The following is a 24,919-nucleotide window of genomic DNA, read 5'->3' as shown; positions in this document are numbered from 1 at the left end:
CACGTTCTGGGGATGCACTGTTCCTCTGAGAACACACTTTCCCCAAAACTCACTGCTTTTTATTCACATGTTCACTGTTTAAAAAGCACAGCCATTCCAACGCCAGCTGGTTGTAGGGAACTCTGCCCGGTCCGATGGGGATTCGATACTGTACTCACAGTGAAGGGAGGTAATTACACACGACTGGGTTAGTTTCTGGTCACAGCAGCTTGTCTTAATTTGGCAACACAGCAAAGCAAAAAGCACAAACTCCTTAAGCACGACTTGACTAATTAGCACCGAGCGAAAATAAAACTTACACTCAAGATAGCCGTGAGGTTTAATTTACCGCACTCAGCAGCCAAGTGAACCAGGCAGCGACAATAACCAGCGCAATAACCTTCCACGCCGCGACCGGCGACGGAGGTGTTCCTTCTGCTCGTTTAAAGCATGTCATGAGTCAAGATTTTGGTTACCTCCTTTGTTCTATTCTTTTGGGTTTCCACAGCTCTGGAAGCCGAGGCACAACCCGCGGTCGACTCTGACTTCAGAGCGCCGTTCAATAGCGTCTCCCTCCCCTGCCTCCCGCATAGCAACAGGGCTGAGATTGCTCCCAGAATTCTAAGGACCATCCCCCTCAGAGCAACGGCTCCTGGGGAAGTTAGCGTAGTTAGCGGAGAGGCAGCATTTAGCCGTAACAGTCAGGGGACTGGCGACAGGAGCAGCACAGCACCACAGCTGCCTGTCCTGGGAGTGTAACAAAACCTGTGGTGACCAGCTTTAAAAAAAAACAACAACATGTCAGATGCAAAGCAGCACAGAGCAGCTCTCTGTGCACGAATCCATTAAACACTCCGGTGTGTCTCAATGTGCAAGCACAGGTGTTTTAAACAGCCACAGAATTCAGTTTTAATTAGTTATTTACAAAATCATTAATTTTATGCAAGGCTGAACATCAGTCAATCTTCATAATCTCAGGTATGCATTTTTATTTTTATTTTTTTTGCTTTATGTAAGCAGCTTTCACCTTTGCAAGTCCTCTGATGCTCTGAGGAACTTCAAACGCAGAAAAGTACCAGCAATAGCGGCATAATCTCACGCTGGTGAGCACTTGGCACAAAATTTTCAAAGCAAACTTCCTTCCTGGTGTCGGTGAGCTGCACGAGATCATTACAGCTAACCTGTCTCTGAACAACAATTCACAAAATTCTGTTACGATTTCACAGACCAATCATAAGCAAACCTGGATAAACACAGGCTACAATTCATCTGAAAAAAAAGACGTGCAAATCTGTGATACAAATGCAGCATTGCACTTTCAAAGGAACAGCAGATGCTTTCACATTACTCTTAATAATAATGGATTTCCTGAAAAAGCTGAGCCGTGTCTGAACCACCAACATTACTTCAGACATGAAAAAGTGGGTGCCCGTTACCTTGGAAACTCGTCTCTTTTTCCGTGGTTTGGCAATATCCTTGCACCCCAACTGCAGAACAGGAGCCAGAACAGACCTCATTAACGTAAATCAAAATGAGAAATAATAATATTTAACACAGAGCAGCAAGATGCAGAGAAATGATTCCAGACTCAGATAACAAAGATGCAAAAAAAAAAACTGTGATTTTTTCTTTCTTTCTTTTTTTTACCTTTTCCTTTTTCAAAAGCAGACCCTCAATTTTGGGTAACATATCTTACAAGGTAGCCATCTTGCTTCCTTCAGCTTCAAAAGAATAACTGGCTACTGTAGCTGATTCTTCTGCAAGCTGAGCCCAGGGTGTCATGATCAGAGCGCTGGAGAGCAGTGGCAATACTGCAGACAGGCAGGGCAAGCCTTTCGCAGACGCAGACAGCCCCTGGCCAGCCAATCGCGTGGGACTTTAGCGGCTTGTAAATTATCTTCCATGCCTAGACCCTCCTAAACAAAGGATCCCCTATGTGGGCTTTTACTCTACAACTACGCAGGGGAGAGAGCCACAATCTGCGGACTGGAGTTCTTCCAGCACTGGACTGGACTGAATCTACAGTACTCGGTTTATGGCTGTTTGAACTGATACAGGGAATGTGGATATTGTTTGTTGGGTTACTGTTAGGTTTGCACAATTGCACAAAATTATATTTATCCCTGTGTTTGAATTAATACATGAATTAAATGTAAAGCGCCCTTCGAATTATTGACAAAAAAAAAAAAAAGATCAAATAAATACAAGCTGTCCTCTTATAGTGTTTCATGAGACTGGTGAATATAGTGGAGGATCTTAGATCAGGACAAATGTCTTGGCACTCACTGGAATTCATAATTCCATTCACCTTAACCAGAGCCCTAGGACCAATGCAAGCAACCCCCATAATATCACAGCTCCACCATCATATTGCACCGGAGATGGGACCCTTTTTTCAACATAAGTATCTCTCTTCAGACTCCAAACCCTACCGCTGGTATGTCTGGCTGAAGACTTATTTTGGCGACCACAACCACCAGTTCTAATAAAAGTTCCGCAGCCATGTAAGCAAACTCCAAACACCCCTCTTTGCACAATGCCCTCAGTAGAAGCTTTTTTCTGTGCACCTGCCCTACTGACCCAAGGCTGGTGTGTAATGGTAGATCTGGACACCTGACTCCAAATCTACTACATGCGTTGAGGATAGGAGGCACTTGCATCCTCTATCAGGCATGTTCACCGCTGTTCCAGTAATTTTAAACTTCTTCTTAGTAGGGGAAGGCGGTGCCTTTCTTTAGCTTTTACTTGTTTGTCCCCATTTCCAGAATTTTAAAGGTCCACAACCCTTTGTATTATTTCTTTAGAGGGCTCATTGCCTTTCCCTGTGCTGATGGATGACACGTGAATTTTACTGTTACCTCATTGTTACACCCCAGTTAAACAGGAAGCCATGGAGGCCACAGTACAGTTCCCCAAGTCCAAGGTTAACTTAGAAAAAGTAGCATGTTAAATGAGGATTATTCTTGTTCTTGTATTTTTAAATAATGATTAGCACTGGAGATAATTGCTTTATTTACCCAGTTTGTTAATCTACTTTGTATAGAGCACACTGTGTAACTCAAAACCTGCATTGTTTCTTTCATACAGCCTTCTTAGCTAATCTTTATAAAGCTTGTAAAAAAAGTTTTGATGCCACTGTTTTCTATGTAAAATATGACCAGATATAATTATGACTAATAATTGCCAGATATAAATTTGTCCAATGAAGATCTTTAGTATTGTATGTACTGCCAGTACTCTATGGTATAATACATAATTTAGACTTTATAAAGCACTTTAAACTGAAATATGAACTTCATAATCGCTCAAGCAAATCACACTCAGAGAAGCTAGCAGGTTTATCTGTGAAGAGCAAACATTTATATTTTAAGTAACTGAGGCTCAGGTTTTGATATTGTGCAAATCTGTCCACACCTGCCAGTATTACAAGGTTTACTCATGCATTTAATCCATAAATGGCACCCGGTGAGCCAAAACATCAGGCGTTTCATGCTGCAGAATGTTGCTTAGTCAGAACTTGTGTCTGAATCACCGCAGAACAGACCTGGATCAAATAATTATTTGAAATACATTAACCCTTTAGACACCAGTAATGTTCCTTCAGACTCTGGATTATTTTACAAGAAGCATTTACGTACAAAGAATCTCATTATGTATAGAGATAATAAGGTTTGTAAGGTTTAATAATTAGATTCCTGGAGAGGGTGCAGCAGTCCTGACCCACAGACCCGTCCCAGCACAGACCTAACCTCAGGCTCTGTTAGGAACCCATCAGTCACAGACTGCGCAACCTCATTTGAGGTTGCCTGATATACACCTTCAGATATAACATTAGTTCCTACGTACATAATTGAGCAGTCTAATGTATCTTAGTGTTGGAATTTTTATAATCAGCTTGAACATGTATGTATGTCTTTGTCCAGTATTTTTCTATGTAAACGATAATATTCATGCAAAGGAAATTACTTATGTTTATCAGCTTTTCACACTTTTTTTCAAATTACTGATGATCACATAAAAACAAAAATACAATAAATAATCTTAAAAAACCAAAATACCAAATATCCTGCTCTCTCTCTCTCTTAGCTTCGCAGAAGGGCTTCAGACAAGCGATTTAGCCAACAGTGACAATGCTAGATTTTAAATGCAAATTTTCAGTATTTAGAGATGCTGTTATCCAGACTGAGTTACATTACTTCACATGCAATCCCTTAATCTAGTTGGGCATTTACTGAAGCAAATCAGGACAAGTACCTTGAAATGACCCCACCTGAGAATCAAAACAACAGCCGGGGACTTGCGAGCTCAGTTCCCTAACCATTATGCTATAAATCATATTACTATGAAACAATAAGATATGAGGCTAATTGAGAAGGGATTGTTAGCGGTAACTATCAAACCAAGCTCTAATACTGCAGCTGGTAGGCTACAGTGCCATGATAATATTCATAATAAATAGTAAGTATCAGACATGATAATCCAGTACAGTCTTTACAGACTTTAAAAAATATGTATTACAACCCAACAGTATTCAGGGGAAATAGCTCTTGCCTTTTTTATTTACTGAGGAATCGCCAAACGGCAAAGTGTGTTCTCAATACAACGGGGTGTGGAGACGCTAGTTAAGCAATAAAACCATTTTGCTGCAGGTTAGCACATAGCAACATCTTGCAAATGAAACCACGAAGAACCGGAGCATCGTCATATTCTTTTTACCGAATATTTTTCTTTCATGTGTTATTTTGAGATACCATTTCCAAACGAAACGAGCCGTTTTGCTACTTCGTCTGAATTAATATTTGCGTACACTTTCTGCAGTGATTGAAGCCACATATTGATCTCAAAACTGTTCCATGATAGATATTCTAATCAAATTGCAAAGTTCACAAAAGCGGCACGACCGTCACGTTTAACGAACGAGTGACATTCCAATGTTCAGTTCGAACTCGGCGTGCACACGACAAAAAGCGTGACTTTTTGCTGAAAAAAATCAGGTGGTTTCGTCAATCGCAGCCTCTCTCACGCTGCTTTGGTACAGTCAGTACAATACAGTTCAGTGAGTCAGTATTAAGATTGATGCGTGACTCCTGCGTAACCTAAGCGTCAGGATCACATCTATTCAAAACGGAGAGGCACTCTAACTCAGATTCAGCCTCGACTTCAGTCTTTATTTTTACAGAAATTACCAAGATCTACGTAATCAATTTCGCGATATTCCTGGCGTGACAAACCACCAGTGACTCAGGACGGAACAGACGGAAAGGGTCGTGAGTAAAGCAGTCCTGTTCGTGCCGTTAATAGCTTGACTTGCTGAAAGCGTCCACGCTGAAAACAAAGTACTTGAACAAATGCCAATGTTTGAGAGCACTACTGAAAAGAACAACTTGCACCTGCCACCAAGTTGTAAACTAGGCTAATGTTTTGAAAGAAATAAAATCATACCAACTCTCAATATTTTTTTTATATTGTCTCTTGACCAATGATTTGTCTGTATAATCAGTTTCCTTTAGAAACGCCTATAACCTGTAGATAGATAAATAATTTATCTACCAGGTATAGCTGTTTTGCTCAGCTATATTACAGTGCATCCACCCTATGTGTTGAGTATGTTCTGAGTGCGAACAGACTAGAAAGCAGAGATAATCAAAAGAAAATTTGATAACCATACGTTTGTTTTTGTCTTTAAAAGTGTTACAGGGAGTCAAAATGTGTACATTTTTTAAATGCATTCCCATACAGATTCCCTACCCAGGATATATTCCATTTGTCCACTGACAGCTTTCCAATCAGCTTCATGGATTGGACTTACTCTGACCTCTCTCTCAGCTCGTTTGTATTGCCAATGATTTAAAATTCAAAGTAAGGTGTAGAAGTGGAGAGTAATGGACTTAAGCTGGGCAGTTTTTTTTTTTTTTAGTACAGCAATCCTGAGTTACACTTCTTTTGATCAGGACCATCAATCTATCATCTTTCATCTGGGCTACAGCAGTGCTTTCCTGGTTGACCTACCAGCCCGTACCGTCAGGCCCCAGCACCGGGCCCAGAATTGCTGCTGGTGCTGCCTGGGCTTTTCCACCTTCTTAAGTTCACACAGGCCATACCGCCATTTCAGCATCCTTCACTGGCAGCAGGTGCCTCTCTCCATTAAATCCAGATCTCTCACGCTCATACCGAGCTGTGAGTGGTTTAGACTACGATCACACCCGTTCACTCCAACCAGACCGCCCTGTTCAGCATCCTCCTGCCAGCATTCACTGGCAGTCTTCCACAAACATCTAGAAGACCTAGCCTACCATTTCAGAATACACCTCAATGTTTCAATTTTTTTATGTTTCTATTAGACATTACAAATATTTTTTTGTTTCATACAGAGAGTAGTAGAGGCAGAAACTCTGGTGATTTTCAAGACTGGGCTTGATATGGTGCTAGATACTAGCTAGTTTGGAGGTAATCAGAGCACCAATTTAGTCAGGAAAATTGCATGCATTATTGGGCTGAATGGCCTGTTCTCGTCATTATGTTATGTTATGTTTATGAAAGAACAGAAAAGAACCCCTCTCTACACTCATCTGTTAGGCTCTGAAACATGGACCTTGATGGTTGAACTCATAAAGCTGTAACTTCATATGTGCAGTCAGGGGAGGAAACTAACATTTTTTTTTCATCCACTGGCACCACACAGTGGGTGGTGCATCCCAAAATTCACCAGCCAATTTCACAGTTTTACCAGACAGCTAGATGTTTAGAATAGAACAGGACCTCCAAGCAATAGGTGGATACCTGCCAAAGTCAGTGATTGGTAGGGCAAACTTACCAGCCACAGGTAAAAATGACTAGCTGGCAGCAGCTAATTTCGTACGCTGAGTGCAGCTCTCATGGGTGCCACGCCTTCTAAAAGGCTTTGGCTGGGAGTTCCCGCCAAATAACTAAATTATACACTGTCAATTGTTCATATGCAGAAATCATACACCAAACAAATGAACGACCCCCCTGGGAGCAAATTATGGAAACAATCTCACAGAGCACTAAAAAAATGTAATTCACTGAGAGATTAGAGGTACCTTTCATACAGAATATACACATTTGTTAAAAATTTGTACAAATACTTTGCGAACAATTATCTGCAATTTAAAGATACAGTTATAAAGACTCATGATAATCCAGGAAATTTTAACTCGAATAGTAATTAAGGACAAATTGCCTTTAAATGATCATGTTGTAAGTAACATAACAGAAAGTAATTGAACTGTAAAACGCAACCTGACATGTTTGTCTTTCAGCCCCTGCAGTTTCAGGTTATCTTACACTCTGTAGGGATTTTGATAAAATGTGGTCTTTGCTTTTAAAAATCTTTTCCACAGCATTTCAATCTTCGTGATGAGCGGCAGTAACCAGAAACAGTGCCGAGGGCCAGTCAACACGGCAACACAGCATGAGCGGACTTTCCCTTGGGGCTCGTGTCATGGAGATGGATTCTGCGTGACCTCAAAGTGCTCTGGGCGAGAGCCTGATAAACATTTCGTCAGCTCACGCTAGGAGTGTGAGGTCAGCGGCTATTGCTGGGCGTTATGGTCTAGGGTGGGGGGGTTGAGGGGTGGGCAGACACAGGCTTGGGGGGGGGGGGGGGGGTGGCTGCCGTGTGCTGGTCTGAGGGCCCTTGATGTACACAGCTAAGCAGCTGCAGCCTTGGGGGGGGGGGGGGTATCTCGGGGAAGCTGGCGTATGCAAAAGTTTGTGCGACTCAAACGGAGTCGGCTGTGCTCCAAACACTCACCCAGAGAGGACAGGGGACACAACAGATCTGTTCTATCCTGCAGGAACCAGCCACCACAGGGTGCCAGACCAGAAACAGTGCAGGTACCACATCCACCGTGGGCATGGAAACTGCCACAAATTACCTGTGTCTGATACAATCTGCATTACCCCCGGTTACCTCTGTACATTTACTGCCCTGGACACACCCCGGAGCCTGTGGCGCTGTGGCCCTGTAGCTGGGGCCTGTATCTGACAGAGTAATTATTTACACACCCAGTTATGCTGGTACACCTCACACCCCTCAATGTGAAGCTGTTGCTCGGGTGTTAAAATGTCAAGGGAGTCAAGTACTGTTTAACAGAGTCGTGCAATTGCCACCAGTCCATGAAAAAGAAGAAAGAAAAAAAAGAAAGCACTTAAAGCATCTTATGTATAACACACACAGCTACATCCTGGGCCTGTCAGTCATTAACTGAAAATATGATAGATGAGATATTGATGTAAGACCATGAAGCAACAAATGAAAATGTGCATTTATTGGAAGACATTTTCAGACAATATTCTTCCCAGAAGTTAGGTTTGTAGTGTCGATCGAAAAAAAAGGAAAAAGTATAAACAGTAGCATGTAGAAAACACAAATAAATAAACAGAAATAATGAAATAATAGACTCAATTTTTGTATATATAATAACAGTTTCCAAGATTACACTTGCTTATTTGTTTGTGTTCTGCTGGTACATAACTCATACATTTAAAACCATCTAAACAGAAAAGTGTATGAAACACCATAAAACAAAATCATTTTCATCAACTGGTGAAGACCGCATTCATCTGATAACGCAAGCAAGCCGTTAAATAACAGGCGGAGACCTGAAAATCGCACTGACGCTAATGAGGAGTGAGCAGCTGAACAAACGAGGACAGATTTAATTCTTGGGATGTTTTTTTTCTCTTTTCTTTTCCCCTTCGTTCTGCGTTCGGTGGCGAGAGGTTTCTGCTCCTCCAGATGCCTATTGTTAGCCTTAGCAGCGCAGAGCTGTACTGGACCATGAGCAAGCTGCCGTTTCTATTCATGGGGGTAAATGAAGTGGCACGGCTTCAGAAAGCCTGAAGCTCAGGGAGAATGGTAGGAGCAGACTGACGGCTGCTTCTGGCTGCTCAAAGTTCACTAAACACGGCAGACTGAAGCTCGCGCTTTATTCCACAGTCAAAAACGATCCAAATACAGGACGAATTAAATTTTTTAAAAGCTTCTTGGATATTGTACGTACGTTACAAATTCTTCAGACTAGAAAAAAGAAAACGGAAAATGTTGACCAACGCCATATATCTTTACCATAAACATTTTTTTCGGAAAATTAACGGCGGATCGATTTCTGCACGCGTTCACCTATAAACGGCCAGACGTTGATCACTGCAGAGAGACAGTTTGGCGCTGAAGCAGATCGCCGCGGCTGCGGTAGGACCCCTGTCTTGTCAGCACTCTGAATTAATTAAACAGTGATAATAACGGCCGCATACGAGCACCTGGTGGTGCTCACAATGGCCACTGGCTACGCCGAGCTGTGCACACACCCCCCCCCCCCCCCTATTTTCATGTCTGTTCTTTTGGCTGCGGCAAAGTTTTAGTGGCCAGTTTAGCAAGGGGTGAAGTTAAATGTTCTCATGCGCACAATATTCTTCCATGGCAACATTAGGGACAGTCTATCCATGAGGAGATTAGCATAACAACTCAAGGGGTGTAATGCAGTAAATGCACTGGAAATTTGTGTGACGTGAAGAATTATCAGCGTTTGAATACAAATAAATTTTTGATTCTTTTCTCACATTAAAACATTCAAGATGAAGAGGGGAAGCAGTGAAAAAATGACAGACATCACACATGTGCATGATACAGTAAAATAAACTATCCTCCACTGCCTAAGTCCAGACAGTACACTAATAATGTTCCACAATTCAGTCAGTCCTCTATCAGAGTTCTGTAGAGCAACTGCTTTCAAACTCAGTCCTGGGGCCCACTATGTATGCTGGATTTTTGTCACAGAAATTATCCTGATCAGTTAAGGTTACTGAAAGAATGCTTTGTGCTCAAATTAAATGCATTTCATTTTGGTTTGGTTGGTACATTTCCAGTTGCAGCTCTGTCACTGAACTGTGAATTTTTCACAAATAGTTCAGTTTCAGTGATCAGTACACTCTCAGCAGTTAGAACTCCAATGATTTTAACTGTCAGTCTATAGTTGCATAGTTCAATTCAGGAATGTAACCTCTTTCTAAGCAGATAATTTGTCGTACAGCACATTACAGTAAACTAAAGCATAAGTTGATCTGACTCATGAAAGTATTGGGGTGTGAATATGGATGCAGTTACTTTAGACATAATGGGACCTTAAGAGGAGTAAGTATCCTTCAGTAGACATTAAAGCCTAATTAAGAACAATTAACAGCTCAGTACTATTCAGAGGTTTCAATCATGGCAGTAACTCAAAACCTTTCATACACAGTGGGTCTGCACAGCTGAGTCCTGTTGTACAGGGCAGTCACACGCCTCATATCAAAATCAGGTAACCCCCTAACCAGGTGTTCAAGGGCTACACACCTTCCAGTTGAAATAAAAAAAAACTGTATGACTGAGTGAAGAGCAACAATAAGTAACTTTATAACAATACATTTTTAAAAACAATTCTCCTGGCTGCAGAGAGGGAATTCAGAGAGAGGGATGTCTTATGAAGCCACACCCCCTTAAAATGCCCAACCCCCCCCCCCCCCCCCCCTTTGTTTTTTACATCTTGGCTTGATGTAGCACAAGGGACTCCCAGCTCCTGACTATGTACAAAATGAAATGGCAGCATTGACACCCCCCACCTTTAGGAAAATGAACACTGGATCACTGGATATAGTGAGCACTTCTATTCACGCATCAAATCCATGATAATTTTCACCAAAATCACTTTATAAACCTGGAAAGAGCTCCTGAATGAGCAGCAGCCCCACACTGCGTGATCCAGAGTGGAGCACGTGCCTGTCTGCGCTCTCCCCCAATCAACAACAGGGGCTGTGATGAGCACTGAAGCACGAGGTTGCTGCCCCTCATTCCCCCTTTAGAGTCAGTTTTGACCTTATTAGGTCAACAGCGCATCAGAAAGCATGAGAACCAGGGGCTGTGTGGGTGATGTTCCAAAGAGCGGCTCAAATTATCACCGGCAGCCATTTCTGTTCCCATTGTCACCGCCATTCCTGCCGTTGGCCACGCGTTAGACGCACGCTGGCGGTGTCACCACCAGACTTCTCCGCAGGCCTTCTTAACAAACTGCCAAAACGGCCTGGTAGCCCTAGCGGCTGAAACAATGACCAGCATAATGAACGCGGTCGCCAAGTGGTGCTCAACCAACACCCCAGCCAGGCCTGGCCTCCTGGGATTCAGCCACACACTGGTACAGTACGAGTACGGCAGGTAGCCAACAGTCACCTGCTCCAACTCAGCAGCAGCACACACCAAACTGACTGACAGGGGGATCATGGGTAATTTAGATTTTATTTCCTCTGCAGGGGACAAAACTAGCATTTCCCAGCACTTTTTGTTGTATAATTATAATTTTAAAAAGTTACTTTCACCCAATTTTCAATAAACAGTCACAGTCATATGCCGGCTGCATCGCTGCAAGCTGATCCATAATTTCAAGAGCACTGCAATAAGCTCGCATGATCCTGCAGAACGCATGAGAGAGAGATTTTTAATGAGACTTGTGGCCGTGCAGGTAAGCTGTGTTTGGAGACACCAGCTGCGCTAAATTTACCAACCCGCCAGAAAAAACGCTGCGCGTTTGTGACGGCAGGCTGAAACCGTCTCTGGAGCCAGAGGTCAAGGTTACATCACAGTGTAACCATGGTGACCGTGCCTCTGCCCAGCGTGGACCTGGCTTTGCCTCACGTTTGCATGTTGTCGTTCGCGCGGAGCCTACCCACTGGCAGGGAGCGTTCTTTGCTGTGAGGGAAGGCTGACACACTTTCAGGCTTCTCTGAACTGGAAACGTCACGGCACGGCACGGAGCCTCACTGAACCAAAATCCACCCGGCATGAGTCAAGTTATACGTAAGCAACAGGTGACATTAAAAAAGTATGCTGTCTAGGTTAGCCTGATCAAGCTCAGCTGACTGATCATTATAATGATGTCATGTCAAATGGCACAGTAGAATAGCTAGGAGAACCTGCTTAGAAATGCCCAGTTTTCTAAGGGAACGTTTATAAAGGCCCAGTTTGCTAAAGGAATATGTTGTTTTAGTCATTAACTATGTCATAGATTAACGCAATCTATTATAATGTAATAATAAAGCACTGCTTATCTAATCTACTTACACATTATTTTTAATAAAGAATTATAAACATATTAGAGTACTACATCTTATTTGATCTAGTAATGAGAGTGAAATTCTACTGCATCTCCTTTCATTAAAAACCTAACTGACAACGCTGACTTCTCATCTCCTGTACTGTGATTGGCTGATACACCTGCACATATTGCACACATGCAACAAATCCGCATTTCATGTAGTCTCAGGTTTAGTTATTTAGACTACACATTTGCTCAACATACTAACAGTATTCCTGGTTAAATTCTGTTAGGCATGGAGAAATTAGATTTGTATCGACTTAAATTCTAAAATTTGAAACTTTTACTAATTTTAGCTAAATGTTTAGGGCTGCCTTTTTTGGTTCTAATGTTATGCTCACTTTAGCGACATCCTTTGTGGTGCTGGTCTTTCTCACATGTAATGGCAGAGGAAGGGAGGTGGCTTTCACTGCCAAACATACTGTGCCTGTCTGAAAGAAAGTCATGGCCAAGGGGAAATAGTCCTTGTACCGAGCTAGCAAGTTAGCGCACGTCTCGCTGCACAAATTCCCATTGCTTGTGAATTAGGAAATATGCTTCGTTGCTGTGACACAGTGCGACTTCAGTCGTGCACATGCTTCAGTCACGGACGTGAGCATCATTTATCAGTGATGTGAAGGCCTTTGACAGTTAGGCAGTTGACGGGCTTTTTTTGTACCAACATCAGTGAAAACACAGCACCGGCACATCGCTCACACACCCCTGGGGCATTGCTGCATGTGTGTGCAGGTTACCATGGGATGTTCCTGATATAGAGCCAAACGGCCTCACAGTGCACAGTACGAGCCAATCGCTCGCGCTCTCCTGCAGCTGCCGCAGGGATCGTGCGTCTCCCAGTTTACACGAACTAGCATTCAGCCCCTTCAGAACTGACTGGCATATCCTCCCAATGTGCAGTCATCGATGGCATAAGGGTCCATCCTATAGGTCTGCTGCCTGTCACCACACTATTGACTCTCAATTAACAACTTACCGAACGGCATCCCACTGTACTCTGGGAGCACAAGATGGGTTCTCTGAAGGTGTTACAGAAACCCTTTCCCTTAGAACTTTCTCATTTATCTCAGGGGGGTTAGTGTGGAAGTGCTGAATGTGTAGTACTTGGGGGGGGGAGGGGTGTTAGTGCAAAGGTAGTACACCAATGTCTCTCATTGTTGTAGTTAATATCAAAATTACCAAACATAAAGAGACCTACTTAAATTCACCCCAAAATAACAAACCCACTTAAATTCCCATTTTTAACAACTCTAACAGTAGTAATAATGCATTTTATTTTGCAATGTTACACTTCAAACGTAACGATATGAAGCACACAGTGCCCTCCAAAACTATGGTAACGGTAGATTGACATTTGCTGTTTTTGCTATACTTTTGGAGTTAAGATCAAAAGACAAAATTATAGACAATTAGCCTTTATTTCATGGTATAGCATTTCACAAACAACATTACCATAATTTTGGAGGGCACAGCCTAATCGCTGATTTCTCTGTGTCATACTGCAGCTCTTGGTTTGCGGCTTTAAATTATTGTGGCTGGGAAACAGGGAAGCTATTATTCACAGCTGGGTGTAAACCACTGCTTAATGACATCATTAATTTTTTTAAATAAAACAATGGCAAAACTTACTGTCATCCCAGGTGCAAAATTCCATGCAAAAACTCAAAATTATCCTTCAGTTACTGCACAACTGCCAATTAGGAAATATCCTAGATTATTTTGATGAGATACAGAATGACCTCAAAAGCAAACATGCACTTTATGTCGTGCCTCTAAAACAATATAACTATATTACAACCAGAGAAGTCTTCAGACACAAATTATATTATTCACTACCACCAGTGGTTACAAATAAAAGCAAAGTTGAAATGGTAACAGATGAAATCTACTAAACCGGCAGTCTCAAACTCCAGTCCTAGAGGGCCACAGTCTCTGCTGGTTTTTGTGATTTCCTTTCAACTGGGAGCCAATTTAGGCCTTGGAAACAAGACGTGCAGACTCTTTAGCCAATCCAGTGAATTAACCGGAGCACTTAAGTGCAGGAACACATCAGAAACCAGCAGACACACTGGCAGGGCTCTATGCTTACTTTTTTTTAACGAATACTTGTACCCCCAATTTGAAAAATTTAGGGGCATGCAGTTTTGTTGAGCACTTTAACATTAACGTATCATAATGATAATGTTACACAGACACACATGCAATCACTAACAAACACGTGTGCTGTTTGTATTCTTTCCCTTCACTGTTATAAACATCTGAATTGATAAAACCTGTTTCAGTGAACCGGGCTGATGATACCAAAAAATAACAACAACACAGGGCAAACACAAATGTTACAAACAAAAAATGCTTTATTGTCTAAGCCATTCACTGTGGTCCTCTTGAAACTTAAACAGTTCTCTCCATATATATCTTTTTAAAATGTTTTTTTCCCCCATGTTCACACACAGAAAAATTTACTTGCACATGCAAGTGAAATGCTCACACCATAGAGCCCAAAGTAGCCCTCTAGGATTCGACTCCTAGATCCCTATATTAGACCATCAGTAGAGGGCGGGCAGAGCCTCTCTCTCAAAGGGTGAAGCCACACGTCCGCGGACAAGATTACCTGGCATCACTCTCACCTCCCACAATTGGTCACTTGTGGGCGTAATAAAATTTGAAATGGCGAACAATTTACACGTCGGATCTTTAATCTGATCGGTTATCACACCGTGTTTCCTGTTCACCGGGTTGGTTCACCTGCCTGCCTCGTGTTGCCAGCTATCCCAACATGCATTATGGACGCAACAAATCGCTCCTCATTGAAAATGAATGAAGGCAATTCAATCAGCAGACAAATTTGCTTCTCATAGAAGGACATGTGGCTTGGCCTTAACCACTAAGGTGGACAAAGCAGAATCTTACCTCAGCCAATGACAGAGCAGAGGGCTTCTTCCTCAGCTCCAGGCACTTCCTCAGTTTGCAGATCTGATGGCCGGTCTTGCGGTTGAGGCAGCAGCTGCAGGCCCCGCAGCTGTCCTTGCGCAGGCACGGTTCGCAGGCCCCACATCGGCTCCTCTTCTTCCTCTCCTTCCTCTTCCTCTCCTGCTCCAACCCCAGGAATGAGGCTGGAGCCTCCAGATCCAGGAGATTGGGGCAGCCCAGCTCAGACTCTGTATCAAACCAGGACGGGTTGCTTTCGGAGCTGCAGGAGAGCTTGCTCTCAAGACTAAGGGTCATCTTTGGCATGGAGTCTGAGCCTGACGTGAGGCTGCTGACTTCTGATCCAGGGAAGAGGAGTGATGGAGCCTCTGCATCCGTGTTGGGTCCCACTAACGGCTCGAAATTTCCGGAGTATTCTTTGGTCTCTTCGATGCACTGAGCCAAGATGTGGAGTCCCGTTTCTTGACTCTTGGTCTCTTGAGGTGTAGGGTAGTGGTCTACTATTGCACAGACCTGCGGCGGCACATTCGCCGGCTTTGGACTCACAGGAGTGACTTGGGGTACCTGATCGTCGACAAGCAACAAAACAGAGCACACCTCTTCCTGCGTTTCAGCACCTTGGTTCAAGTCCTCCTCTTCTTTTGAGGTCTCCATGACGGACGAGTCTGGGAGAGCTGGTTCTATTGGGCACTGGGGACTTAGATCAGCAGTGTGCCCCACCTCCACAGTGAGCACCGACTGTATTGACATGGTTTGGTCCTGATCTGTGCACTCAGGAGCAGCATCACTAGGTTTAGCTTCTGCACTCGTGCTCATCGAGCACAGAGGCTCATTCTCCTCACCGGAAGGAGGCATCCCGTCCTCAGCAGGCTCCTCAGCGACCTGCTCAACGGGGGGAATTACAGGATGGCCCTGGCTGCCCGGGACAGACACCTCCACCCCCTGCTCCTCACACCTAGCTGCAGAATCATGTTCCGGGTTGCGCCGCCCTTTCTGAACTCCACCCAGCTGACCCCGCCCACTAGCGGCCCGGTTCCGTCTGTTGGGAAGCAGGGCTGGTGGGAGGCTCTGGAAAACTGAGGTGCCGCGAAGAGACTTCCTTCGACCATAGAGGTCTTCAGATAAACCATACTGGGGCAGTGGATCTTGAGAGCACCTAAGCCGTATTGACCCTGAAGCTCTGGCACTGCCCTCGTTAGCGAGTTTCCTGAGACGACTGCCCTGCTGCCCTTTAGCCGGCTGGCTCCTTGCTGCAGATCTCCCCGTCTCCTTAGCCTTCTTCTGCACGGTCTTCCCACGGGGCTTGCTGGAGTTACAGGTGCGCCTCTTGGATACAGGCCGGGTTTCCTTCTTCCCCACAGTCCTCCCCCGAGGCCGAGTTTTCCTGGAAGGCTTGGGACGGCGGGGCATATTTCAGCTGGACGAGGGTATGGAGGCGGGGAAATGGGGGCGCAGTCATGGGCATCAGGCAGCAGTTCTTTGCTGGAGCTTCTAGCTCTAGTTCTTTTTTTTTTTTTTTTTTTTACTTGTAGATTCAGGATACAGTGGCCTATGACTTCATTTTTGCACTTTGCCAAGACAACTGCAGGGGAAAAAAACAGCAATCAGATGAAACTGATGACCTGATTTATGTGCATATACATAAACAATATCTAGCCTCTGTCTGCACATCTGTATGTAAATATTAAATACCCATAGTCTCTGGTTATGAGCACATTAGAACAATCAGGAAAGCACACAAAATTCACTGCAGTCAAACGCGTCAAATATGAACCTTGTCACAAGCCTAATAGTATAGCATAAATATGGAACACAGCACAAAACACAAAACTAACCAAAGTGGATCACGTTTCCACGTGATGCATTTTTTAAATGCCAAACAAAATATTTGGGATAGTAGAGCGTATGTAGACAGCTATATGCCGCATGTGGAAGGATTTCATTATTTTCTGTTGTAGCATATCTTATGGTACCATACAATAAACTCAAATAAAACAAGTTCACTTTTATTTCACAGAACAGCAGTTTATAAAAGATAAAACTGAACCAAACGAATGCATGGCTTTTTCTTGTCGTGTTCCTTTAAGAAATGGAATGGCGATGGCCCGTGTAATTTGGGTAGTCACCTTCCGAAGTGACAACACTGAACACCCTGTCAGACGAAGACACACGACACCCTTTACAATCACAACACATCAAATAAGATGCAACGTCTCGGGTTTACGTGTTTAATATTTGCAAACTGCTTTGTCATTTGCAAGGTACTACTTAATATAAGTTTCGACGGATAAACGGACGCTACCGACGTTTTTTCAGATAGCTAGCTTGCTGTTGTACTAGCTTGTTAGCTGACAAGCGAACGAAGCATAGATCGATCGGTAAAATCTTATTAAGGCATAAATACATTTGTTATATCTGTTGTCAAGATAGGTACTGTGTCTGCCGCGGTCGCCAGTGTGCTGGACACCAGTGGTCGGTCTGTGCGCCAACTTGCTCATTCTAGCTCGAGTTCATAACTTTCAGGGCTAGTTAATCAACTCCAGCCAGCTAGCTGCTGTAGCAGCACCAGTAGCTATAGCCATTAGCCAATTCTGACTAATTTTCTCACACACGAGCTTGACCGATTCGGTTAAAGCAAATGACGCTAATGTTGCATTTATTATCTGTGCCATTTTATTTACATTTTCACTTTAATAAACACCCCAAATACTTTACATACCAGAAGGACAGTTGCACTGCCTGGATTGCTAATAATACTCCACCTTTGCAAGACACTGCTGATCCATGTATTTCTTTTAAATATAGTTAACAGCACCACTTTAATACGGTAATACATTAAGGCAAACCTCGAAGCATATGTAAAGTGTTATGTGCGTTATTAACACACTGCTATGCTATAGAGTTAAAGCACCAATTAAAATGACATATCTCCTCAGCTAACGTTTACGTAGGATAGTCCATTCCAGGCTGCCCCTCTCCCAGACTCGACCTACAGTCACCAGTCAGCTCGGGCTCTTTAATGGAGGCTTGTTGGAAAGACTAAAAACCAGGGACAGACTCTTACTAGTGCGGAAGAATCAATGCCATTTTCTGTCAAGTTCACAATAGCAAGATTTGCCATAATTCGCCAAAGGAAATTGTTTTGCTTTATCTTTTTAATTTACCTGGAAAATGTAAATATACTGAAAGTAAAGCTAGTATACACGATGGTGTAGGCTAAGATTAGGCTACATTTGGTATGTTTAAATGATAACCATATGACCTATGTACAAATATAATACCATACAAATATCTGCTTCATTTTTCAGTTATTTGGTTATTTAAATATGTTCATTTATTTGTTCTTCTGTGAACAAAAAAGAAAAAGTTGGGCAGAAATTATACTGATTTTTCCCAAGCATGCAGTATGTTACATTACTGTTTTACAACCATGTTGCAGTTTGAACTTGAAGCTCTGATTAGTATACAGCTTACTCACATGTGCACACAATGTTTTTACTTAGTGAATTTGAGCTAAAATGGATTGTTCACTTTCTGCAGTTTGTATATTATTTCAGTTTCATTGTACATTTGTGATTGGACCATACAGTTTTTGAATATTTTATATTTTGACAAAAGTTTCTGATGATCTGCCTGCCCTGCAAAGGCTGTTATAAGGGCATTTGGGAGTTTATGGTCTAAAAAGGAAAAATATACCGCAAGTAAATCCAGAGCATTTTGTACAGTGCCAGTATGTTTCCAGAAATGTTTTTGCATTTCTTATTCACAACTATAAACATAAATGGGGTTTTATATTGTGACAATATTTTTTGCCTTGAGCGCAGCAGTCCCAGGTTGCGTGTATCACATGATACTGCTCCAACCGAAAATAGGATTAAACGTAAATTTTTGAAGAATAATTGGAGCATAGAAATACATAAAAGTTTGGGAGGCATTGCCACTGTACAAGCTGCTTTGGTGTTACCTAAATTGTGTTTTCTTACTTCTGACTGAAAACCCCCAAATGCCCCTATACCCCTATGCCCCAATATATGAGGGTTTGTCTTGAGGTGAAATAATAACGTGACTGAGACAACAGTACTGAATCTGCTTGCAACAGTTGTGTCCAGCATCCCCAACGACACATGGACAAATCCAGCCTGATCTTTTTCTGTGTAAAATAACTGAGTTTGTAATTAACGGCACCTTGCAACCAATAATTAACTTGCCATCATCAAAGTCATCTTACATGTGGTGACCTCTTGGTGGCTACTGATTTGTGAAGGGGCATTTATGTTGCCTGATGAACTTCAGCAGACATGAGACCTTTACTTCAGACAAATGAAAATGTCCTGTTCCTGCAACCCTGTTCCTAGAGATCAACCATCCTGTAGGTTTTCACTCCAACCCTAACAAAGCGCACCTCATTTAACAATGAGAGCTCTAGTTGAGCTGCTAATCAGTAGAATCAGGAGTGCCAAATTAGGGTTGAAATGAAAACCTACAGGACAGTAGATCTCCAGGAAGATGGTTGGGCAGTCGAGTCAGCCTTTGAACTAAGTGCCTTTAAATGCTGAGAAAGCTTAGGAGATTAAAATTAACTGCAATTGATACTGAGGGATGTGGCAAATACCAACATCAGGGCTAGCCAACCATCCTCCTGAAGATCTACCATCCTGTAAGTTTTTAATTCAACCTGAATGGGACAGGCTGCATGCTGAGCTTATCCCAGCATGCATTGGGCGAGAGGCAGGAATACACCCTGGACAGCTCGTCAGTCCATTGCAGGGCAATGCTGTGCACTAGTACAATATTATTTTACTCTGCCAATGGTCTTTACGTTGTCTTTTTTTTTTTTTACATACTTCTTTCACAGTTATCCATTAAGTACAATTATATTACTGTGCAGTGTTTAACACATCACTAGCCCCTCCCTAATTGTGTAATTAGCAAGGCATCTCTGTTGATTGCCTGCTGAAATTCAGTGCGATGGCCCATATGTTTATGTACTCAATTATTTCTTTGAGCTTTAAATATATGCAGTTATAGGTTTTATATGGTCTAAGACTTCAACAAGAAGTAAGAACTTTGCACTTAAGCAATCTCCTTAAGCATTACAAAATGATAACTGCCTGTCAACATCAGTCAATACAATTATACAATTTAACAATTAACTATACAAGGACGAAAGTATTTATAATTGTGGTTAAAAAATTTTTTTAAGAAAAAATAAATATTTTCAATAATCAGCCTATCAAATATAATTTGATTATGTAAAGTGCTGTCTGTAGCTTTTAACACATGGAAGGTTGGTATGTCAGACTTTGTGGGTGGACCAAAGCAAGTTAATTGACAGATTGTGCTCATAAAGAATGAATAGGGAAATATATACAGAAATATATTAATAAATAAATACAAATATGAAGTTAAAAATATAATGAACATAAAAAATATCACTGAAATTAATTGCATACATTTATATTTCTATGTCAATTTCCAGATTTATTTATACATTTTAGATTATTATTAATTTTTTATATTTCAACATTTATTAATTTTATTTATTTATGATTGTGGCACTCGTGTTCCATAAAATGCAATGGGCTTCCGTGCATCTTTTCAATCAGGCAAACACTTAACCTTCTTAATGCGACATTCGTTCAGGCATTTTCTTGGCCGTCAAGGGGTCCTTCTTTCTTTTTCACGTCCCTGAGTGAGGCAGCTGCCAAGATGGTGAGTTTAGTGCTACTAAAATCTGAGCTTAATCCCCATATTATCATTGCCATCCTTATAATTTTACAGTCGGTATCGATTTTGTGGTCTTTATTTAAACTACTTTAATGAAATACCCCAATCTGAAATAAACCGAAAGGCATTTATTTTGAGTTATCTGAATGGACCCGGTGAAGCCTAGTGGCCTATCTAGCTAGCGAAGTCTTGTCGCACATTGTGGGCGAATAAGTTTGCTAGCTTTTAATTTCACGAAGCACCTTCGTCATCCCTGAAAGTTGCCTTGAATGGCACTGCTTTTGTTTTTAATTTTGCGCCAAAGCTTTTGTCCTCCGCATACCTATTAAGTTTGTGCAATGGTAATGCTACTAACTAGCCAACTCACTTCAAAAGTTATTGCTAGCTAGAAAAAAATGTACATGCAGACCATGTCCAGTATAGCATGGCCAGTGTTAAAATGTTATGATAGCTAAATTGTGGCGAATGCGTTGTTAATGCCCCATTAATAGACTATTATTTATACACCGAGATTGACATACCATCTGCAGCCCGGTACGACGTGTTCATCTTGCTGTGCTTGCTTGGTTTCGCTTGCTAGTCTGGTAAATTTTACTCGGCGGTTACATTGCAGTTTGCTAGCTAGTTGCTCAAGTAAGCATCCATGTTTCTTACCCGTGTACACTTGTGATATAAATGCTTGTTCACCCCACGTTTTGTTTATTTCAGAATGACACAGTGACCGTCAGGACCCGAAAGTTTATGACAAACCGCTTGCTTCAGAGGAAGCAAATGGTAAGCATCACCTAAACGAACATAAGTTCTAGCTGGATTTTTACATCAGCTTGTGCTTTCCTATAAAGCTCAATTGCATGCCACAATATCTGTTATCAACTGACTTTAAAATGTGAGTTGGTTGCTGTGGTGACCATCGCAGTGTTGTCATGAGTGTAGCTAAATCTTGTGTGTCCTGAATCCTGAAGGTTGTTGATGTCCTACACCCTGGAAAGGCGACGGTTCCTAAGACTGAGATCAGGGAAAAGCTTGCCAAAATGTACAAGACCACTCCAGACGTGGTGTTCGTCTTTGGCTTCAGGACACAGTTTGGTGGTGGGAAAACAACAGGCTTCGCGATGGTCTATGATTCTTTGGATTATGCCAAGAAGAATGAGCCCAAACACAGACTTGCCAGGGTAAGTCACTGGGATTGGAGTTTGCATTGTGGGCACAAAACAGGGCAAGGGCTACGTTTTTGACCTGCCATTGTGTTTTGAATGAAAGATCCTAGTTCAGGTCTGTGCAGCGCATGTAGCATTACATTTAAAGGGATTTGGTCAGTCATATCACTGGTGGAATATATAGGAGTTTAGTAAAGAGAAACTTGTCGCAAAACATGATCTTCATTTGTGAATGCCCATGGCTGTTACTGCAAGAATTTAGCTCAGATGGCTGCATGCACAAAAATTAGTTCTGTAGAAGCTTTTGTGTTGGTCTCACGTTGACCAGTGCATTCTCAATCTCCTCAACAGCACGGCCTGTACGAGAAGAAAAAGTCTTCCAGGAAACAGCGCAAAGAACGCAAGAACAGGATGAAGAAAGTCAGAGGGGTTGCCAAGGCCAACGTTGGTGCTGCTGGCAAGAAGGTAACGTGTTTGAGCTGTAGTGGACTTTACGAACGCACATCTACTCTAGAACATCGCTTTACCACCTGCTTATCCATTTGTGTTCCTTTTATCCAAATGAAGGATTTACGCTTTTTTCTTTTTTTTTGCAAATTATCTGTTGCATTTTATTATTCCGTTGCCTTAATTCTTTGCCATCTTTCTTTTTATTTAATGGTCATCTGGACAACAGAAGGTAAATTCTGTTTTATAAGTAGCGTTTAGCCTTAACAGCACCACAAATGCCTTAAACCCCTAATTTCTGTTTGTGTTCAGATTTAAGATAAATAAGCAGTATATTAAATTGACTAAATTTATAAGGTAACAATTACAGAAGTACCTACCATGCCTTAAAAAAATTGTATATAATCACACCCAGTAGTCTAACAAAGCACATCCTCAAAAGTTGTCACCTGGATAGTGTGCAATCCACTGATCATTAAAGACCAATGAAGCTATAGCATAGCTTTGTTTCCGGGCAACTGATAGATTTGAAATACTCTCTATAGATTTGTGATGGTCTCTTCTGTTGCCATAAGAAATCAAGTAACATGATTTTATTTTAGCAAGCATGAACATAATTAACGTCTGATTCACTTATTTGACTGAAATCAAGCACGCACTTATACGAAATATTACTAAATATAATAAGTGCTTTGAATGTGGGGTGGCCACGAGAATGACTGGAAGATAAGTTTATGGATGACCGGGGACCATGTTTAATTTGTCATTTTTACTTTTCATCATGCTTCCCATGGATGATTTCAGAAATGAAGTTTCTGTTACAGGTAGAGCGGAATGAGCACGGTGTTGATTTGCAGTCCTTTCCATGTTTGGGTGCAGCCTTTGTTCTTTGCATGATGCTGAATTTGCTTATTCTTTTTAATGAAGGAAACCGATTTGACTATTCAGTTTGTCATGCATGAAGGGCTATTTCATGTCAAGGGATTTAACCGTCTTTGTCAGGTGTTATGTTGTCAGTTGGATACGCATCTACAACCTCAATGTCACCGCACAAGATGTTTTAAATATGCATTTTCCTCACACACATTGTCTTTGGCCAATGGAAAACACAAACTGATAATGGAATGGCTCAGTGAACTATCCTTTTAATGAAAAACAACTGTCATTAATTTAGTTCTTAATTGTACCAACCGAAGGACCGACAATTACAAAGCATGCCATCTTTCAACTTATCCATTTGGCTGGTCACAAAGAAAAAGGAAGTTCACCCTGTCAGAGTTGCAGGGCTTGAAATTTACTGCATTGCAACAGTTGAGGGGGTGTGGCAGGCTTTGTCATGCACTATTGTGACGTCTGTGACATCACAATAGTGCATCTTCCCTGTAATAGTGCCTAGATGAGCACATTCTGATGGCAGAATTCCATAATTCTTGACTCAGCCTGTGCCATAGAGAAGTACACATCCCATGCAATTAATATTAGACTGTGTTAAAACCAAAGAAAGGCAGGCTAGTTTCCCTGCAGAAAACATTTTTGGGGTGTTGGCTTTAAACTGAAATTTAAGATGCAATAACTTCCACGGGGGTAGTCAGACCAATTTGTTACATTACAGCATTTTTAAACCATTCTCATTTTGGCACCGGTTGAGTGTTCCTTGCGCTTTTAAAAAGAATGATTTTGCAGTGCACATTGTCCAGTAGTGTATGGTAGAGTTCACAAATTACAGCTGCAAGCTAATAGTCTTGCTTATTTAGCCTCGTTTAAAATTTAGTGTAGAACTGATGTAAATTTTACGAGCGAAAATGGTATGTAACTATTTTATTCTTTCTTTTGCAGTGAGACCAGACATTCAGGGAATGGCGTCCTGCTCAAGATGTTCTTGTATATTGTCATCAAATAAATTGTAAAGAAAAAAACGTTTTGAAAACTGTAGTTTCTTTATAAATGAAGTGCCTTATGGGTTTTTGTATTAAACGAGGGGTGTCAAACTGAATCCAGAGGCGGCCACAAGTTTTTGTGGTTTCCTTTCAATCAGCTGTCTGTTAAGGCCTTGAACAAGCTGTGTGGATTCCTTAGCCAATCAATGACTTAAATGAAATATTTGTGCCGAGAACACCCCAAAAACCAGCAGACAGCGGCCCTCCAGGACTGGAGTTTGACACCTGTGCACCAGTGGTATTTCCAGGCAGATCCCCATGTCAGATTTCTTTTAGTATCTGGTGATACCAAACTAAAATACTAAGGATTTGTGCCCAGTGCAAAGTGCATTTGCACAGGCTGTCCTATACTTAATTTGTTATCTAATCAACTACAAGCCAGCTTGATCAAAAGTTATGTTGATGTCTTGTACAAGAGTAACATTTGTCATAAAAGCAATTGGTTTAGAAACTGATGTTGGATATAGTGGCACACTAATGCACACTAGAGTATCCTACTGTAATCCTCCAGGTCTGCTGCACTACTTCATGCAAAGCCTTTACTTGTTAGGAATTGTATTGGTGTTCATTAGACTGAGTCTAAACAAGGGTTCCCCCCTCC

General features: G+C 41.9%; 2 protein-coding genes across 6 annotated transcripts in view; one reads left to right on the top strand and one right to left on the bottom strand.

The window, feature by feature from the left end:
• The window catches only part of tet1 (tet methylcytosine dioxygenase 1), a 41,096-nt gene extending 23,017 nt beyond the window's left edge, over window positions 1–18,079 (bottom strand). Inside the window, exons 1-3 of one of the 4 annotated variants that reach the window (XM_064318436.1) lie at window positions 17,770–18,079; window positions 15,033–16,632; window positions 1,416–1,466 (exon numbers count right to left, since the gene is read on the bottom strand). In XM_064318436.1, coding sequence (XP_064174506.1) covers window positions 1,416–1,466; window positions 15,033–16,460 — 1,479 coding nt within the window. In that variant the 5' untranslated portion in view covers window positions 16,461–16,632; window positions 17,770–18,079. Of the gene's footprint in view, window positions 1–1,415; window positions 1,467–1,626; window positions 2,914–15,032; window positions 16,633–17,769 lie in introns of those variants that run through there. The other 3 variants (XM_064318437.1, XM_064318438.1, XM_064318439.1) reach the window with 3 other exon arrangements.
• Window positions 18,080–20,688: 2,609 nt separating this feature from the next.
• Window positions 20,689–24,374, top strand: LOC135245371 (small ribosomal subunit protein eS24). 2 transcript variants are annotated; one of them, XM_064318454.1, is made up of 6 exons: window positions 20,689–20,762; window positions 21,486–21,551; window positions 21,740–21,949; window positions 22,286–22,399; window positions 23,186–23,205; window positions 24,218–24,374. In XM_064318454.1, the coding sequence occupies exons 1-5, from the start codon at window positions 20,760–20,762 to the stop codon at window positions 23,189–23,191; spliced, it is 399 nt and encodes a 132-aa protein (XP_064174524.1). In that variant the 5' UTR covers window positions 20,689–20,759; the 3' UTR covers window positions 23,192–23,205; window positions 24,218–24,374. The 2 variants fall into 2 exon arrangements, with proteins under 2 accessions (XP_064174524.1, XP_064174525.1); XM_064318455.1 differs by lacking the exon at window positions 23,186–23,205 and having other exon boundaries at window positions 20,691–20,762.
• Window positions 24,375–24,919: the final 545 nt, after the last annotated feature.

This window comes from Anguilla rostrata, chromosome 18, assembly GCF_018555375.3.
Source record: "Anguilla rostrata isolate EN2019 chromosome 18, ASM1855537v3, whole genome shotgun sequence".
Classification (NCBI taxonomy): Eukaryota; Metazoa; Chordata; class Actinopteri; order Anguilliformes; family Anguillidae; genus Anguilla; species Anguilla rostrata.
The sequence above is the reverse complement of the archived record's forward strand: the minus strand, read 5'-3'. Positions and strand labels throughout refer to the sequence as shown.